General features: G+C 34.3%; 1 protein-coding gene across 5 annotated transcripts in view; it reads left to right on the top strand.

Moving 5' to 3' along the window:
* Nucleotides 1–20,307, top strand: part of ZCCHC7 (zinc finger CCHC-type containing 7) — a 241,938-nt gene that overhangs the window by 210,312 nt on the left and 11,319 nt on the right. For all 5 annotated transcript variants that reach the window (XM_032308640.1, XM_032308635.1, XM_032308636.1 and 2 more), the window contains one exon: nt 2,679–2,714. In XM_032308640.1, coding sequence (XP_032164531.1) covers nt 2,679–2,714 — 36 coding nt within the window. The remainder of the gene's footprint in view (nt 1–2,678; nt 2,715–20,307) is intronic.

Below are 20,307 nucleotides of genomic sequence, written 5' to 3'. Positions count from 1 at the left end.
TTATTCATGTATGGTTTGTTACACAAAATACAATAGAGGGGAAAACTAGTTGGGCAAAAGTTGGCAAACAATGTAGCACATTGCTAAAACAGATGTACAAGTGCACTTTGTGTGTTTTCACTTGTGAGATTTGAGGAGGTTCTCTGGGTTGCTATCCATCTAAGTGCCAGTAAGGTGAGATCACCAGGACAACCAACAGATGCAGTTGTATTTTAATAGTTTGTTACATTTTCATCTTAGGTGAGTTCCATAGCAGGCTAATCATTCATTTCAGACACTTTAAAGTAAATTGTTTCATAAGTTCCCATTGTAGTGGTAAGCGCCTTGCTTTAGAAATTACTGTATTTTGTCTGAATTTTCTATGCAATAGATGCATAAATATGGATACTTATGACATTCTGTTTGATAAAAAGAAAAACATGTGCAGTGACTAAGGAATGGTGAGAAGTAGAAGCCACAAGCAAAAAAATTAATACTTAAAAAGTTTATTAACAATAATCCTGACTATTGTATGCCATATACTTAGACTGAAAGATGTGTGCTTTCTATTGGCACCTATTTTGAGGTGAAAACAATTTCTTCCTTTTAAGCTTACATAGACATATATTAGATAGAAATTAGTAAAGTGAAACTGTCAGTGGGAATGTTGTGTAAAAGTACTTATATGAGATAAGATAAGATTTTTTTAAATTGTAATACTATTGTCTAATAAGAAAAGTTTCATGTCTCTCCCTATTAATTTTCTATATCAGGCATCATCTTCATGTACAGAGCAATCAGATGATTGTTCAAAAACCAAGTAATTCTTTCTTTTATTACTAAATTGCTGCAACACAAGAAAAGGTCACATGGTAGAGTGGCATCCTGCCAGTGTATGACAACTCAGTGATTGCGATTTTTCAACCGTATTATTCTGAGGACATTGTGGTAATCAAGAACTATCCATAACTAATGTATAAATAACTGCTTGCTTATCTCTACAGTAATCCAACTCAAATTATATATACACAGCAAAAAGCTTATGATAGAAGGCAGGAAATGAATATTTAAAGGTATATTTACATTAGATCTTTGTGTGTAAATATGTTTATTAAAACAAATATATATGTACAAAAATATGTTTTATTGAGAACGTTTGTAGCCTACAAGTTTGTGGCTATTACTTGGTACCTAACATAATCTTTGCCTTCTGAAGCTACTTTTTACTTCTTAAAAATAGTTTCCTTTTGATCAGTGTTGGTCATCCAGAAATCACTGTATACAAGTGGCTTTTTTTAGTTAGACACTTTAGTTTGCATGGATATGACATTTCAGTTGGAAAGCTGACCACTAAATAGTCTAATTTACACACCTTTAGACGTAGGATAGTTAAGCTTCAAATACATAAGGGATAAAATCTTCAGCATAGTTGGAACTAGCTACTCTTTTTTTGTCTAATCAGTTATGATGATATAATCAGTAGAGGTTTTCCCACTCAAAAATTATTTTCTGTTATTACCATACCCATATCTTTAGATTGTATGAATTACCTTTGTTAGCTTTGTCACTACCTTGAAAAATAAAGAGGAATAACAAATAAGGTAAAGAATTGTTTCAAAGTGTATGTCAAGGATAATAAAGGTTTGAAAAAGATTCAATTCATTCCAGTTTTAGGCATGTGTGTGTGTGTACATACACATATGTATGTATACACACATTTTTAAACAAAAGCTATACATTCACATTTACTTTAGGAACTGCCATTTGCTTAGCTTGGTTTAATATATTTTAGTTACTGCTATAATATAATTATAAAAAATACTTTCTGTCATCAACTGTTCTTTTCCTCAGAAGATGGCAGATCAATAAAACATAAGAACTTGGTTAGAAGTGTTTCCCTAACAGAGTCCTAATTTAAGTATAAGAAAAGAAGAATTATTATTTGTATCCACAAGGAATTATCTCCTGTTTTTTGTTTGTTTTTGCTGCTGTTGTTTGTTGCTTGTGTGTGTTTGTTACCTATTCTAGCTTCAGTAAATCCATATTTTACAAAATCACTGAGTTTTTTTTAAGTTATTTGCCTATAAATGTACAGACAGAAGGCAACTTTTAAGGGAAAAGATGTGGACTTCAGATTCTTGAAGCTGTTTTTTGTTTTAATTCTCTTTTTACTTTATTTCACAGAGTATTGAAGGTTAGCAGCAAGTGATTTGGTAAAGGATGGCAACAGACATCAGAAATATATAACCACAGTGAAGTCTTCTTTAAAGCTATTAAATTGGTTTTTGTTTGGTTTTGTTTTTGTTTTTTTTATCATACTAGCAAGGTTCAAAATGTTCTTTTTAAAAGGTGTACTTAGTGAGTCTTACTGATTTTGACCACTGCTGTTCATTTATCAGTTTAACTGAGTTATGGCTCTTAATCACATCTTAGTGCCCCAAAACTTCTAACCTGAAAAGAAAAAAAGAGAGAGAAAACTTTGTTACTGGCTTTCTGACAATGGCAGGGAGTGTGTTAAACCAGTGTAAAATTCAATTAAACTGTCTAGCCAGGTTTTTGAAGCTGAAATGCAGACCCTTTCTGTTAAGCTTCTTATTTTCCTGTGACCGACACCGGTGGATGCTGGGTTATGCCAAAACCAACAGGCTGTAAAGTACCTTGTTTCATGCTCCCAGCTGATCAATATTTTTATTTTCCAGGCTTGCCCAGAAATCTGGAGGCAGTATCACCTAACGGTGAGTAGAAACACCTTTTTTATTTTCCCAAGACCTAGCCTATTTATCCTTCTCTGAACTGCTGACCATAAAATATAGACAAGCATCTTCTACTGGAAGATAATAAACATCTGAAGAGTTTTTGCACTGAGAAAGCAATAATACACTTTTCCTCTTCTCCCCTGCCCACCAGTCTGTTCTCTATCTTCCTGTTCTGAAAAGATTTTGATTGTTTTTTTATTACTCACGTCATTTAATGATTACATCGTGGTATCTCAGTCTTCCTGGACTACATTCATTAAATTAAAGGGGAAAAGTATGCTAGGAGCCATAGAAAAAATAATAATAATCAAGTATCTTTAAACTGTTATATTATCTACAGTCCATAAGCACACAATCCATATCTTCCATAATCATTTTTCTGGTTTTACTGAAATTTTTTGCACATTTTTAATGAAACTAAAAAAAGCTCAATGTATCTTTCATATAGAACAATTCAACTGTCATATCCTTAAGTTCCTCTTAACTTACTCAGAGTATATAAACATCTGCTTAATATCATTCAGGTTATTCAATTATCTGGGTTCCTCTTATTCCGAATTTAGGCTAAATAGAAGTAGAAAACATAATTTACTATGGAATCAGTTGACTAGTGCTCAGTGTTACGAAACTGGTTTTTAATATTCAACTTAAATAATTTCGGTAATTCACCATAGCCCTGGTAGTCATTTTTTCATATAATAAATGTGCTACACTGAGTAAGACACAATAATAAAAATTGTTCTTATAGTTACATAGTTATAACAGTGTTATAAAAGCTGTTCCTTAAGGTTAACATATCAAAAAGGTTTTGGTTATAGGAATTCAAGTGGCAAAAATAGAAAGGACAAAGTTTGACAAAAACATGTCCTCTTACTGCTCTCCTCTTGTAGAAATAAAAAGTAAACCATGACTCAAACTACCAATATGTCTATCACAGGCCCAGGATGCAAGGAATAATACATGTTTTCATGAGGAATATGTTTTCATATTCTGTTATCACTGTTAAATCTATATAAAAATTCTCAGTGGAAAGCTATGGTTCCTCAACTATCCTTCAGTCCCAAATTGGGTTTTGTTAAAATATTTAGTGTTATACCAAAACACACATGTACATGCCCCTGTGTATGTTAAGACACATATCTTACAGATATAACCCATATGGATATATCATGTTTATACTTATGTAGCAGATTTTTTGTCCTCACATGCTGGGGTGAAATCATTGTAGCCTAAACTTGATTGAAATCCAGTCATATATTTTTCAACATCATAGTCACTTTTTATAACATAGCAGTTTTCTTCATCAGTATTTTTATTAATAGCCTAATGATTTGGCAATTTCATTTCTTTTCCCTTTTCCCCTAAGTTAGAGAATTCCAGCCTTGAAAACTTGAAGTGTGGGAAGTATTGCTCTAAAGACACTCTTCATTACTTGCACCTATATTCTTTTATATAACTATCATAGAAGGATAGAAATCGATGTTTAGTATAACAGAATTATTTGAAGGGTTGTTTGATATTACAGCTTTTGAAGAACATTTTAAAAAGAATAGTTGGGAAAAAACAAGTGAAAACAGAATGAATTTGCCTCTGGGGGAGTTACAATATATTCTGTTTATAAGTATAACAGAATCGTTTTGAAAGTCTGTTTTTCTCACTCTGGAGTTCTGATTAATTTTTCAAAATAATACTGCAGGTAACTATCATGATTTCTAATTGTCAAGTTTAAATTAATACTTAGTAATTCAGAATTAGTTTACTATGCAAATATAAATGGTAAACTAGTACAGATACAACGTGTGTCTACGTATCAGTCCATCTAAAATAAAATCAGTAAGTAATTAGGTATATGCAAATCCAAATGTTTGTAATTAAGCAATATTTAATCTTGAATAAAAGCAAGATGCATGGTGAGTTTCATCATCTTCAGCCCTTTTACTAGGCGATGGACTGCCATCTATTGACTTATAGTAGCCCTCACATGTGAATGTGCCATCACTCCGCAATGACCAAGCAATGAAACCTAAGTTAGAATTGCCACTGTATATTCCTTTAAACCAGTCTTCTTAAAACTCTGGAAATTTCCGCATTTAATCATTGATTAATTTTCTTTAACTCGAAAAGGGTCCATTTCTTACCCAAAATGAACTGTGCTTTTGGGGGAATAAGTTGATTAGTGTTTATCCAGTTTGGAAATGCCTACATTGAGAACTTTTCAGTTGCTTTTATCTGCTTTTTATCAGTAAGACCAGAAGGACATTTAAACAGCTTAAAGTTTGACAACTACAATTTAAGGTCTATTTAGGAATTGCTTTCTTTCTTTAAAATAAAAAGTCTGTAGATTAAATAGAGAATTATTTCTCATACACACAAGAAAGATGGTGAAGTTGATTGGTATAAGGGGAATTGTAAAATGTTCCAAATCAAAAATTTCTTAAGACACATTCTAAAGTAAGAAAATTAAAGAAGGGAAATGTTCATTGTTTTCAGCAGTTAAGTGAGATAAAAATAAAGTCTTCTTAACAGCTTGTATCTGAATACGACCTAAAATAGAACAGCTTCTTAACCAAACTTGACTGGACTTCATTAAAAATAACTAAGACCATCATTCTAAAGGGTACATGCCAATAAAACTCTGATAAAAAGATACTTCATGTATATCTACATAGATACATATGCATATTATGTATGCATGTTAGAACAACTAATTTAGCTATGTCATTTTTCTGGTATATTTTTCTGGTATATTTTAATGACTATAAACTTATGCCATATAATTCAGTGACTTTAGACAATCACTTTGGAGCCCTGCATGGGAAAAAGAAAAAAATATTATTTTTACTTAGCAATTAAGTAATTTCCCCAAATAGTTTATGTATTTACTCCTCCAGAAACATTTGTAAAGTTTTTTAAATCTTCAATACTATACCACTGTTCTTGTATTTTAATCTCTGTTATATTTTCAGATTTTGGTAGCCTGACTTTGAATATTCTTTTTCATCTTTCAGATAACTCAGTCTAGATAAAATTTTCCCTGTTGAACTATTCAAGAAGGAAAGTCCCTTCCCCCATTCCCTGTCATTTCTAGTCTCATTTATATTAAAAATCCTAGCCCAAAATGGCCACCAACAGAGTTTTACAACCAACAGAATTTTTAACTAGTAAAGGCTATAATTTGACATGCTTTGGACATTTTGTTAATCTTGTTTTTAATCTACTTACTTTAAAAAAAGTAACTAGGAGTTTGCTATTTGGGGGCTGTGTGTGTTAAGAATCAAAAAGGACAATACATCTTTTATGTTTAATTTTGCGCTTGGATTTCTTTGTGTGCTTTGTTAAAATATGTTACAACCTACTATCTTTATAGCTAACAATTTAAATAGAAAGAAAATGTAACTTTTTTGGAAGAATTACCTTTTAAATGTTTCTTTTTATATGGTGTTTGGAATGCCTAGAATTCACACTTAAAAAGTAAAATACTTGCTATCAGGGAAATGGGTAGGAGTAGGATTTCTTTGCCTTCCTGTCTAGCCTAGTAAAAAGCTGGTGACCGGAATTCAGTAGTAATCTGCAGTGTCTTACCTGAGCTAGTTTAATGCCAGAGTGTATCTTATGGACCATAATTAACAGTTTCGTTTCCTTTTGCTCCTCAGTTTTTCTCTGCTTACTTGGGAACATCAATTTAGAAATGTGTTTTCTGGGTTTTCACAGTATGGAAATGAGGGTTTTACACTAAAGGAGAATGTTACTCTAAAGCATCCTATGCCATGCCACACAGAAGGTAACCCTAAATGGGAACAGATTTAAATTGAACTCTAGAGCTATGCTCTAGTCCAAAAGGGAGGAATAACAAAGTGGAATTTGGTTATGAGGCAAAAGGTATCCAAAAGTTTTTATCCTGGAATTGTGATGTAAAATAGTATGGGTAATAGTTTTCTAACTGCCTAACCCTGGAGTGGATTTTTAAAAAATAACTTAAATGAAAAATTGAGTTTCCAGAAGTCAGCCCAAGCTAGAATCCTTTTTTTGTGTGTGGGGGAGGGGGTGGAGAACACCTCATTCTCTCTTAATTGAATACGTATTGGGAATCCTAAATCTTTTTCTGAGAGCTCTTTGGCTACATAAGCAGAACTGCAAAACCCATAAGAACCCATCCATAAAAGATATGATATGTCCTTTTCCATGGGTGTGTTTAAGAAGATAGAACTGGTTACATACTGTTTTTAAAGTGTTCTATAACTCCAGAATCAAGTGAGAACTAGGCCGCATTCTATTTTGGAACATTTAAATCAACTTTTGGGGGGGTACCTTATCTTGAGGCCTGGCATACAGATTATCATATACAAATTCATCTCAGAGGCTCATATTTTGGTAGTTCAGTTCACTTTGCAGACTTCCTCAAGAACCAGGAATACTCTTGTTTCAACTGTAGGGGCTTTCCCCCCCCCCTCAGGAACTGGTATTGCTGTTTCAATGTTTTGATGGGTTAAAAGTTGCTATTGAGATTTTATATCTGTCAATTTTCAGAGATTTAGTTTTCACAATAAATATGCCCTTACTGCTGAAATACTACTAAGGTGAGTGTAATCATGCTGTGATGATTCAGAAGGCACTCAGCTATTTTGCAGTACCTCAAGGCTGTCTTCCCATTGTACTACAAAGTAAATAGGAAAATGCTTTGTTTCAAGTTACTTGGTGTCTTACTAAAAACAATTTCTGAATGAGCACTGATGACTATTTTCTGTTACTCCATGTTTAACAGAGATAGAAAAGACATTTGGACAGTGATTAAAACTTTAAAATATTTTTTGGATGGAAAATTTATGTGAATGCTTATATATATATTTAAATACTCACCTTGTTCTTAAAGTGTTTAATGTCAACATTTTGCTAGCAATTTTTACTTCAATCTCACCATGTTTAGAATTTAGTATAAAATGTACTTACTACATTTACAGAGTAGGTCAACTGAGTTTTCTTTCTTTTCTTTTTTTTTTTTTAATAAATCTTTATTTCACTGGCATGTTGGACCACATTTTTCTAGAACTTATCATTGGAAGCAATTGGAAAATGCAATTTCAGAGCAAATGAAACCTGGAATTATCAATCTCAATAAATGAGATTCATTTAAAAATAAATACAGTTTGCCAAATCATCCAAAAGCCATTTTCTAAAGCTTCTGTGAAAGAAAGAGGAAAAAGTGAACATTGTGAATTATAAATGCACATGTTATTTTTCCCCTCACAGTGTTCCTCAGAAATTTAGACATTGTATGTATACAAACTTATTAATGAATGGGAGTAGAATAAAATTTAGATTTGTATGGAATTTATTATTTATTTAGTGACACACATAGGAGAGCCTTCATATATTCTTCTTTTCTAAGAAATACTGAGCTGTCATTGCCTTCAGAGAGAATTTCCAACTTTTTGACTTTCAGTATTTTAATGTGAAAATTAATTTGTTTTAAATGAGAAATCAATATGGCATATTTTGAGTAGATTTTTTCTTGTGTTAAGATATTTAATATCAAGTGCTTTATGACATTAATTCTCTTATAAATTTAAGTATTTCAGATAATCAAGCAATGAAAATTATGCAGCAGTCACACAATTTATAAAAGATTCATTATAAATGGTTTGACCTGGGTGCAGCTGTGTTTTTCCCATCTTCTAAATATCTGAAGATGTGTCCTAGTCACCGATCATCGTGTCATTTTTTAGGTAGCGCATGTTGTTCAGTAATAAACTAATTGAACCTAAAGCTCTACTATAAACAGTTAACTTTTTTTATTTGACAAAAAAAGTCCCTGTGCCTTTTTGTCTGCCCCTTAGTAGCTGGGGACAAATACCATTGCATTTAGGACTTCCGTATTTACTATAGGGGCTTCAGGTTTTACTTCTGTTTTAAAAATTTAAGGGAATACTTATTGTGGACTTTTTTTCTTTTTTCCTGTTGGCAAAGATTTCTCCTGAGATTGATAGAAGGATGCAAATTAATTTGAACTTTTCAGAGCCCTTTCATGTTCCCTAGGTGCTGTCACCTTTACTTACAAAGGAATTATAGTTAGTCATTATAGGGGCAATTGCTTCTTAATACTTACATTCTGTGGTAATAAAATTTTATTTCTAAGTATTTGTAATTTTAATATATAACACTTTTAAAGTATTTTATTCTCCTTAAGAAACACATACATTCTTCACATAATTGCAAATAAAACTACGTTTTTTTTTTTTTACTTAAAACTCTACATTTTGAAATAGGGCTCCCATTATAACAAAAATCAATATAAACGGGTAGCCTGAGAATGTTCAAAATCCAGCTTAACACTTCATGATGTTATGTAATAAATTATAGTTTAAAAATCTGAAATGTTGAATGATGCCTATTCTTTGTCATGTTAACCATGCATAAAGAGAATAGAAGTATTACGTAGAATAATTTTAGCATATTTAAGTGGTTTTCTTTCATATGTATTTTGAACAGGTGATTCATGCCATTCCTTAAATAAATATATTCCACCTGATTGAACTTGTCATAATCTTCCCTGGACATTTTAGTGCAAGAGTAAAAGTAGATAAAGTATACTGGACCAATGATACTTGTATTAAACATCCCTTTTTAGTAGTCATGCATGTAAATGACATGGTAGATTACAGTAATTCCTAACAGGTCTTAAGTATTTAGGAATCACTTAGTTACTCACAGTCATGATCAACCATAACCTTTAAGGGTTTTGGTCAGTCATTTGAATAATCTGCAGGGAAAGACTCCTGAAAGAACCCCTTGACTTGTTGACATGAACAGTCTCTCTGAACTAGTGTTATATTTTCTGTTACGGTGTAAACTGTATTAGTAATCTTAAATTGAATTAAGTTCAAGATTTTAAAAGCAAAATCTCTTAAATGACTAAAAGTTAATGAATTATTAATACAATCAATCAGATTTTAGACTTGAAGTTCATTTGCCATTTGATCCTCACATATAAGAAAGTCATAAGAGTTATGTTTTTGTACATTTGAAATTATTTTCTTTCAACTACTTTGAACTCAGCAATGGTCATCCAAAACTAATATCCTTGGGGTTTTTTTAAATATCAAAAATATTATATGAGGAAAAATGCTACGTATTTAGAGACCATTTAACCTAAATAAATAAATAAATAAATAAAATTTAATACCCTTGGAATTAAAATAGACCTTTGCCTTATCTGGTGTACCAATACACCAATGTAGATCACATTTCAAAACAAGAGTTTCTCCATGGGAATGTTCAGAAACCCATATTAGCTTTGTAAAAAGAATTGATGTGTATAAATCAGTTGGTAATAAAGGTACCACATTATTTTCATGCCTTTTTTCAAAATTCATATGAAGTCAAATCTATTAGATTAATTATAAAATCATCTTTATAACTTTGTAATGTATCTGTTTCTATAAATACTAATATTATGTAAATATTGTTTACATGTATTTGTGGATTACCTCACATTTCTTTTCAGTTAGAGTAACTAAATTTTGGATTGTTCATTAGCTTTGTTTATACAATAAAACCTCAGTTTGTCTTTCTTGGATCTCTCCTGTTTCCTTTTTTTATAGTTATACCTCCTCATACAGTTATTCCTCCTCATTTTACTGAAGTCCTTAAAAAACATGCTATAAAATTGATTTAAAGGGGCAGACTTATTTCTGAGAAAATTACTAGGGAATGTTGTTCTTATTATAATAGAGAAAGGAATGCCAGCTTTGGGATCAGACATTGGCTTATATTCTGGCTCTTTAATATGCTTACATGGTCAAACCTAGTTAAAATATTTGACTTCTAAGATCCTTGGTTTCTTCATCTGAAAAATGGGGATAGTGCTTTCTCGCTTTAAGTATGCAATGAGATAATAAATGTAAAGTACTTGGCACAATACCTAGCACCTAACTCATATTCAACACTGTGTGAGCTCCAATAAAGCAAGCCCATACACACCTCACACCTATAGAGATGGCCTCTTGACTAATAGCCCCAACTCAGATTACCAGATTATTATAATGTCTTTTGAAAAGACTGTTAATTTGCCTAAGATGAGGAGATTCATAATGACCTCTTTACTTTCTGTCTCCTAAAAATGTTTCCTTATAGTTACTGAAATCAAAATACTCACAAACACTGTCTTCTGTTAACAAAAGTATTTACCTCACTTTTCATTTACTTACTATTTATGTCTTTTCTAGAAATGTAGGTAACTTTTAAGTACAAAAAATTTAAATTATTTTCTTAATTTGATTTGTCTAAAAATCATAAAGACATTTAAGAAGTAGATCACAAAAATATTTAGGCTACTTTTTCTCCTAATGTACCATATAAAGATACAATGATATCATTTTGAAAATATATACATAATATAATTAATATGTTATAAACATTCGGTTCTTAAGTGGCAACTTCAGTATCATCTGAATATAGTTATCAGGAGCAAATGAAATTACATAAATCTTCAGAATAATGTGAAACTGAACAATTCTCATGCGCACACACACACACACACACACCCCAATTATAATACTTTCTGCTAGGGGTAGAGGGTTTATGTTAATCAGATGAGAAAGGAAACAAAATAGCGTATCAGTTTTTTTGTACTTCAGATGAAACTGCTTCATGCCTTCACATGACTGATGGCAGAAACCAGCTTGATTTCACAGCAAGATGCTGAGGTGTAAGAGCTTGGTCACTCTTACAGACTTCCGCTTGTATCCTCTTGTATGCCCAGCAAAAAAAGGCAACACAAAATTAAGCATTTTCTCAGTGCCTGTGATTTGTATTCTTTCAAAGAGCATTACTATTCCATATTGGTTCTTTATTTTAAGAAAAGCCGGAGCTAGGATAAGGCGTATTGTAAAAGCAAAAAAAAAAAGCATTACTCTCCCCTCTTTAGACAGGCCCTTAGAGCTGTGGAATTCCCTGCCTTTGTGACTGTTGGTTAAGACCATTTCAGGCGAATAAGCACGCTTGCTTGGGGTAGTGGGTGGGGGGGGAGTATGCTGTGTGTAGTAAGTCATGTGGAGTTATGGTAAAAATGAAAATCTTGGTGTTTATTTGAATCCTCTGTGTTTTAGCTAATAAATAGAATAGAGCCACAGCTCTGTTATCTCCAGTTTTTCACTGATGGTTTCTATACAGTTGTATGCAAAATATTTAAGCAAATTTGAGGATGTTAAGTACTTCGTACAGTTGGAAGACGTATATTAATGTGGCTTCTCTGTTTTATAGTCCACCCAAATAAGCATTCAGATATCCACGGATTCACACATGTACGTGTTCTTTTCAGTCCCTTCCCCCCACATCCTGTCTTCACTCCCTTCTTCTCCCTCCACCCTGCTTCAAAGCTTGTGGTCCTTTTCCATCCGTGTACTAAAAGGTTCTTTGTAAACCAGGCCATTTGTCCATTATTGTTTGGGGTCCAAACAGTGGTAAGATACCCTGTCACCGATCCCGCGTGCTATGAATGGCAGCTCCTCTCCGGACAATTGGCGGAGGGGCCGAGAAATATTCCTGAGAGGATTATTTAACCTTTCAATTTAGAGGGCACAAAGCCTGGCTGATTAATGAACTTTCTGATGGGCGCTGATAAGCGGATCTATTTCTTTATTTCCTCTAAAAGTGATTCCTTCTCCTGTCCATATTACTATAATCTTAAACATAAAATGTGGCAAATAGATTAAAAAACAGCACTAAAGAGTTTATCTGGCTGGCAAACTGAAGGAGCTAAATTAAAATTGGTAATGACAGCAGTGGCTCAGCCTCATATGTGGTTTTTAAATGCACTGTGTATTTTGAAGAGACTTATTCTCCAGCGCGCCTGGTAATGACTGCTTTTGGTGCACAGTCTGGGGCTGGCTTCTGTTATCCCCACCCCAACCCCCCCCCCCCAAAAATGAGTTGTGTTATCTGGATGGCTGCAGACACATACGCATCCCCCTTTCTCACTGCATGGGCAGACAAGGTCGATAGCATTACAAGGTATTTGTGGCAGTGCTTGTTTCAGTTTTCAGAGCTGCCAGTTTCCAGGCGGATTTGAATTACAAAAGAAGAAGCTGGCATGAAAATTGAAAGGTTTTATCGGCTGGTCTGAAGCCTCATAGCACATTGCTTATTTATGCAGTCCATTTGCACCAGGAAATATAAAAAGGAAATACATTTTTAAAATAAGGCCATAAAGACCCAGATATGTTTAAGATGGCAAATAAAATATAGATACCTATAATATCTTTCCAGGAAACGATTTTCACTTAATGTTGCACATTACTTCAGAAGGGCATTTATGTTGCTGTCATAAATTTGTGCGTTTGTGTCACTATGTAGGTAGTCTCTGGGGATTAAGAAGGAAGCCTTTGCTAACTTACTTTAAAATTAAAATAGACGGAGGGATAGCTCTGCAGTTTGAGAGCTACATTGGAAATATTTAAATAGGGTGGTAAATTAAACTTAAACTAACATTTTTGCATTCCATGTAAAATTAGCTATGGCCCAGTGAATAAATGCCACTACCTTTGGAGAAAATTGGGATGCTTTTTAAGCCATGAAGATTTGGAGCATTCAGGGAGTGAATTACTGTGATCCTTACTGTCTTGCATATGTTCATTGTTCTCTGCTTACTGAGGTTTTCTTTTTTTGTTGGTGGGTTTTTTGGGGGGGGCAGGGATGGAGGGTAGGATCTCATTTAGAAAAAGAAAAGTCATAAATTAATAAGCTTAATAGCTTCTTTAATGAAACCTGTGCTTCATTTATTTTAGTCTTCAAATATATCATTTTTGAGATTTTTTGCCTAATGCTTAATGTTGTGAATATATAATCTTTTCACTGTTGGAAGTTATACCAACAGTTTACCTCTCTTCGTATTACTTTAGTGTAATCTCAACTTAATAAAAAAGATACACTCATGCAGCCCCTTATACTCTTGGTTACATAAAATGAAGATATATGCATACAAACACACAGTACCAAAAGGCCTTGAATAATTAATGGTCTTACCACTGGTCATTTGCAACCTTCAACCCACTGGTTTGTAAAACTTATGAGTATCCAAAAAAGGGATTAAGGAAGAAGTTAGGTGTGTGTAGGAAATATCAAATCAATAAAGCAACACTTTTTATTCTGCTGTAGTTCAAATGAACACTGTTTGAGAATCCATTTTCCAATAAAGCAAATTACTCTCAGCTAAACCATGAGAGATGCAATTTTTTTGCAATTTTCATTTTCACCAGTGTCTGGTACCTTTCTCATGTTTTCATGACCTGGACTAATTATTTCGTGTAGTTTTTTTTTTTACCAGAGAAAATATCAAAAGCATACACGTCTGCTGCATGCTAATGATGTGCTGTACATTTTTTCATGAATTTTCATAAGGATTTTTTTTCTACGTAGCATGTGTGGCTTAATGATGTAATCACCCGATAGACTAGAAAATGCTCCAAAGGAGACGTTCCGGTCTGTTGTGTACATAATACATGTTTCAAAAATCTGCCTAATTAAGGAATTACCCAATGGATTGGGGGTCTGTTGGGTACATGACATAGTTTTTTAACACATAAAAGATACAGGTATATCATTATATATGGTGCTTTCAATGGCATTTTTGGAATGGGAATTAGTAGCAATGTCTTCTGGAATAGGATTGAATTCTTTTTTTTTTTTTTTTCCACTGAAAAAAATGAAAGCTTAAAAAACTTTATGAAGGAATCTTTGTTTTAAAATAATTTCAAAGCCATTAGTTTGGAGAGAAAATTCCTCCCAATATTCCTCAAAAGAAATAATACTGTGACTGTTGGCCAGAATGGTGCAAATGGAAGACTGTCCAAAACTGTGCTTTGAACAGACCTGGCGTCCAGGTCCACAGGTATGAGAACCTGTCACAGAAAAACCCGGGCAAGGGAGGACAGGACTATGGCCTTTTGATCTCGGGGCATATCTTGGTATCTTGGAATCATCATTTTTGTCTTGTTGTAGATTCAGCTTTAGTTCAGTTCACTGCAGAGCTGTTTGCCTAACTTTTAAATTTCTTCCTCTCTTTCCTTTAGGCCCCAGATTTGATTTTTCTTAAATCTGGACCAGTTACATTTTGTTGGCACTTATATTGTAAACAATACTAAAGAAAAGGGAGAAAGAAAAGGGAGGGCATTCCTTCCCCCCCCACCCCATCCACCCAACCCCTCACCACCCCCCCCCCCGTACCTGTCGTAAAATGGAATGAATTACTTAAAAATCCCATCTGATCTCTAGAGTAGGCAGTAAAAATAGTATCTTTAAAGAGTAAAAAGTATGTATTTTGTTTATTTATTTTAATATGTATTTTAAATTGAAACTTTTTCTGTTCCAATGTTAAATTCATGCCGTTTGTCACTTCAACCAATGGACTTTCACCATGATGACAAGCTTTTGGTTTGGGGTAACATTTTCTTGAGAAATCCTGTTTGATACTTGGGTTGGAATTTTTAAATACATAAATGTGGTGGGGGAGGCATGTGCTATTAGTGAGTTTACTGAAAGAATAAATTGATTTGGAAATATTTTGAAAGAATAAGGTCCTTCTCAAGCATGAAAAGCATATTGATTTAAGAGGTGTATGAACAAATATGACTTGTTCAGAAAGACTGGTGCTAAGCTCAGTACTAAATGTTACATTTGGTCATGAATACGTTCCCTCAAGTACTTAATATATTTGCCTTTTAATATATGTTCATATAACAAATTGGATTAATAAAAACGTATAGTCTAGTCTTAAAGCTATGTGTGATTATAAAAATAAGTGCATTTTGCATTCACAAGAGTAGAAAATTCCCTTTAATTAGTGAAATTGATTGCTTATCCTATATAGTAATGAGCTTCAACTAGATGCAGACCCTCATTGGATCAAAGTCAGTTTAGATAAGGGCAGCTCAAGGTCACAGAGGGAGATGCCCAGCAGGTTCATTTGCATAAAAAATTACTGTTAGAAATAGGACACTGAGGCAGCTCTGGCGTTTTGATCTCTTGGCCTTTGTCATGGAGATTCCTAGTTGTGAAGGGAGTAAGGCCAGTGTCCCAGATAATGATTAACTGTTTTAATGGCATTCATTCATTCATTCCGCACTAACTACTCATGCAGAAAAAAGGGTTATGTAAAATGACATTAGAAGAAAATCATTTGTAATCGTTGCATCGGGCTGCACTTTGAGGAGACATTAGGAGTAAATCCGTGGCGTGGTAGGCTTATGCTTTATCTTCTGATATTTACTGAGTTTACTGGTGCATGAAAAGCTTTCAGCAAGAATAGCAGATGGGATGGACCTTTCATAGGTAATGCTATCTACCAGGTTATTACTTCTATATATTGATAGTAAAGTAATCTCCAAGATATCACCCTACAAATATAGATTATTTAAATGTCTGTAACCAAAAAAAAAACCAAAACAAAACAAAACAAAAAACACTGCTTTCATAAATAGTTCACTTGGTAACCCATGGGTCAAAAGTCTCTAGATAAATTTTTAACTTAAAAAAAAAAGTTCTAAAAGACTACATTCATTCCCTATTTAACTTTTTGTCCACAGCACAGACTGTATGACAGAACCCTGAACTTAGAGCTAGCTAATCAGTGACATATTCTGCTTTAAATTGGACCTTTACTGTTAATTAAAAATAAAGACATGCTCCAAGGCAGAAGTATTGAGTCACAAATTTATATTTCTAACATTTTAAATAGCTGTAAGATTTTTGTTAGATCATAGTATGAAGACTTGTCCACTGGAAATCATTATTGAGTTTTCAGTACTGTATTCTAATACAGAAATGTTCTCTAATTAGGTAAGATCTAGGCTGATTTCATTCCTATTAAGTCCTAGTACATGATAGTTTATTAAAATGAGAGTATGTAGATAGCGTTTGTCATGTCATTTACTAATTAATTATTGTGAAACAGTTTAGAATTTCATAGCACAATATAAATACTGTTGCTATTTTTATTAGTAATAATGAAAGTTTTTAGCTGGTGACATTATTCAGATGAATGAACATCCAAATGTTTGCACTACATCCAGTGTCATAAATGAACAGTGGGGCTAAATTTGAGGCTCTTTGAATGAAATTACTATCAAAATAAAATAAGGGTCACCATGAAGTATGCTTTCAAAATCTTGATTAAGAAGGATCTCTTTATCCCTGGTACTGTAAAACAGAATCCCTATTCTCTTTGTATTACTAATTTCTTCCTGATTTTGCCAGAGTATATACCATACTCTCAATGTGAAGTAGGGGAGACACTTAGGAAGCTACATTAATTTATGCACTTTTTAATATGTCAGAGCATAATTTTATAGGTTATCCTCTAATGATACCAAGAAATTGTTATTATCAGAGGATAACCTATAAAACCCAAAGCATCCAAATTATTAACAATAACTAAAATGTATTGAATGCTTACTGTGGGCCATGTGCTTTATATGTGGATTATCTCATTATTTTTTTTTTAAAGATTTTATTTATTTATTTGTCAGAGAGAGTTAGCACAGGCAGACAGAGAGGCAGGCAGAGGCAGAGGGAGAAGCAGGCTCCCCACTGAGCAAGGAGCCCGACTGGGACTCGATCCCAGGACGCCAGGATCATGACATGAGCCGAAGGCAGCTGCTTAACCAACTGAGCCACCCAGGCGTCCCGGATTCCCTCATTATTAATTTATTAATATTTTGTGAACTCTTACTATATGCCTGGCCCTTTTTGGGGTCTGGGATATAGCAGTGAACAAAAACCAGACAAAAATCCCTGCCCTCACAGGGCTTGCTTCCTCCTTGCCTCAAAATGCAAGTGGAAGGACAGACAAACAAGCAAAATATATAGTATGTGAGATGTGAAAAGTGCATTGAGTTTTGTTTTGTTTTTAATCAGTGAAGCAGGATAGGAAACACCAGCTGGATGGAGCTGTCAGTCTTTTAACAAAGTGATCAGGAAAGCCTTACTAAGGTGACCTTTGAGCCAAGATTCGAAGGAGGTAAAGGAGTGCACCGTGTTTTTTGGGCAAAAAGTGATACTGGCAGATGGAACAACACTAGGACTACCTGGAATTTCCTCAGACTTAGGCAATAAAATAATTTAGAGGAATTCCATAAAACTTTTGCTCTGCATCCTAATCCATAGCAGAGATTTTCAGTATTCAGATTTACTTTAAACACATCTGTTGGCCACATAACTCATTTCCACTCTGTGAAATTTTGGAATCTTTAACATCTACTCATTCACCACCTCTTTATTGAGCACTTTATATGTTCTAGCTTAGGCATTGGCAGACTTCTTCTGTAGAGGGCCAGATAGCAAATAGTTTAGCTTGGCAAGGCCATATGGTCTCTGTCATAACTCTACTCCTTACGGCATGAAAAGTTGCCGTACATAACTGGGTGGTAGGTAGTTCTGTTTTAAACTCTTTGAGGAAACTGCATACTGTTTTCCGCATGGTTGCAGCAGTTTGTATTCCCACCAGCAGTGCAAGAGGGTTGCCAACACTTGTTTCTTGTGTTTTTCATTCTAGCCACTCTGAAAGGTGTGAAGTATTATCTCATTGTGGTTTTGATTTGCATTTCCCTGATGATGAGGGATGTTGAGCATCTTTTCCTGTGTCTGTTGGCGTTCTGGATATCTTCTTTGGAGAAATGTCTGATAAGCACTGGGTGATATATGGAATTGCTGAATCACTATATTATACCTGGGAAACTAATATAACACTCTATGTTAACTATACTAGTATTAAAGTAATACAAGAAAAGTAGCCGTAGATAATCTGTAAACAGATGTGCCTGGCTGTGTTCCACTAAAACTTTATTTTCAGACACTGAATTTTGAATTTCATAGAATTTTCATGTGTTGTGAAATATCCTTTTTTTTCTTTTCTTTCTTTCTTTTTTTTTTACCCATTTAAATGTAAAAGCCATTCTCACCTGTGGGCTCTAGAAAAACAGGCAGCAGGCTGGATTTGGCCTATCAACCATAGTTTCCCAACACTTACTCTAGATTCTTGACATAAGGATGCACAGTGGAAAATAAAGATATCATACCTCATACACCTTACATTCTAGCAAGGGGGAAGCAGATAATAAACATGAGAAATATGTGAGAAGGTAAGATAGGGAAAGGAGGATCAGGAGTACTGTGGCCTTTATTCTGAGAGTATGTGATGGGAACGAGCCAAGGAGAGTTGTACAATAGTGTGGCTTTCCTGTGTTCTGTACTCTGAAGGAGAAGCCAGTAGTGCCAGGGGGATACATACCATTGGCTCTCCTGTGAGGAAATCCCTATTTGCATCTGTACCAATCAAGGCAAAGTTCCAGTGTTTGGATATCCCTCTCAATTTGGTCCTTATTGGCTCCCCCTTGTCATTACTGCCTGATTTCATCTTGTCCTTTTGCATAGGATTTGAGCCAGTGGAGTTTCTTATTCCAGTGGAATAAACATAGTGAGCATATTTTCCTTCTCCTCAATGAACCTGGATATCTGGATAAATTGCCATATATTTGCATACACACACACACACACAGAAAAATTTATAAACGTAACTTTTTCGAGAACATTTATTATTTGGGGGGTGGATAATTCTGTTTATCATCAGTTTTTCATTTACCAGCTAGTTACTGAGCACCTTCAATTAGCCTTAGACTAGATTTTCATGCCACTCAGAATCTAGTGCCTTCCACTCTGATTGTTAAAGCCCTAAGTGATCTAGTCCTTCTCCATCTCTAGAACCTCCTCTTCTCCCACTCTTCCTTCACCTACTACACTTGCAAATTTACAGATACTTTTCAGATACTTGAATTTGGTAAACCTATGCCCACCTCAGGGGTTTACATCCCCTGTGCCTCATGGCTTCGGCCTAGAATGCTGTCTCCATTCATTGCATACTTCGGGGGGATGGAGGTGGGACTGGTCACAAAAAATGACCCTCCCAGTGAGAGTTGCTCAAAAATTCAATCTTAAGTCACCACCAGCAACTCTCAATCATATAACTCTGTTTTCATTGCCTGTGTGCCATTTATTACTATCTGATATTGTGTGTATGTGTGTGTGTGTTTTGTCGGTTTATCTGTCTTCCACCACGGGAGATGTGAGCAGTGATCTTTTTGTCTCACTTCTCGATTACCTGTTCTATTCTAAGATATCTAGCATGTATTAGGCACTCAGTAATTATTTATTTAGTAAATCAGTGAAAGAATGCATGTATATGCTCATGCCATGTGCCCAGCACTCTGGTAAATATCACTGATGGGGGCGCCTGGTGGCTCAGTGGGTTAAAGCCTCTGCCTTCAGCTCAGGTCATGATCCCAGGGTCCTGAGATTGAGGCCTGCATTGGGCTCTCTGTGCAGCAGGGAGTTTGCCTCTCCTCTCTCTCTGCCTGCTTCTCTGCCTACTTGTGATCTCCATCTGTCAAATAAATAAATAAAAATCTTTAAAAAAAAAAAATCACTGATGGCGGCATCCTTGAACTTGTTCTGCTGTACTTGTCCCTTCCTTTCCCCCATACCCAAACTAGTTTCTTAAAAGTCATCAGCGTACTGTTCTATATTT

This window comes from Mustela erminea, chromosome 12 (assembly GCF_009829155.1).
Source record: "Mustela erminea isolate mMusErm1 chromosome 12, mMusErm1.Pri, whole genome shotgun sequence".
Classification (NCBI taxonomy): Eukaryota; Metazoa; Chordata; class Mammalia; order Carnivora; family Mustelidae; genus Mustela; species Mustela erminea.
Note: the sequence above shows the minus strand (reverse complement) of the source record. Positions and strands in the feature narration are given on the sequence as shown.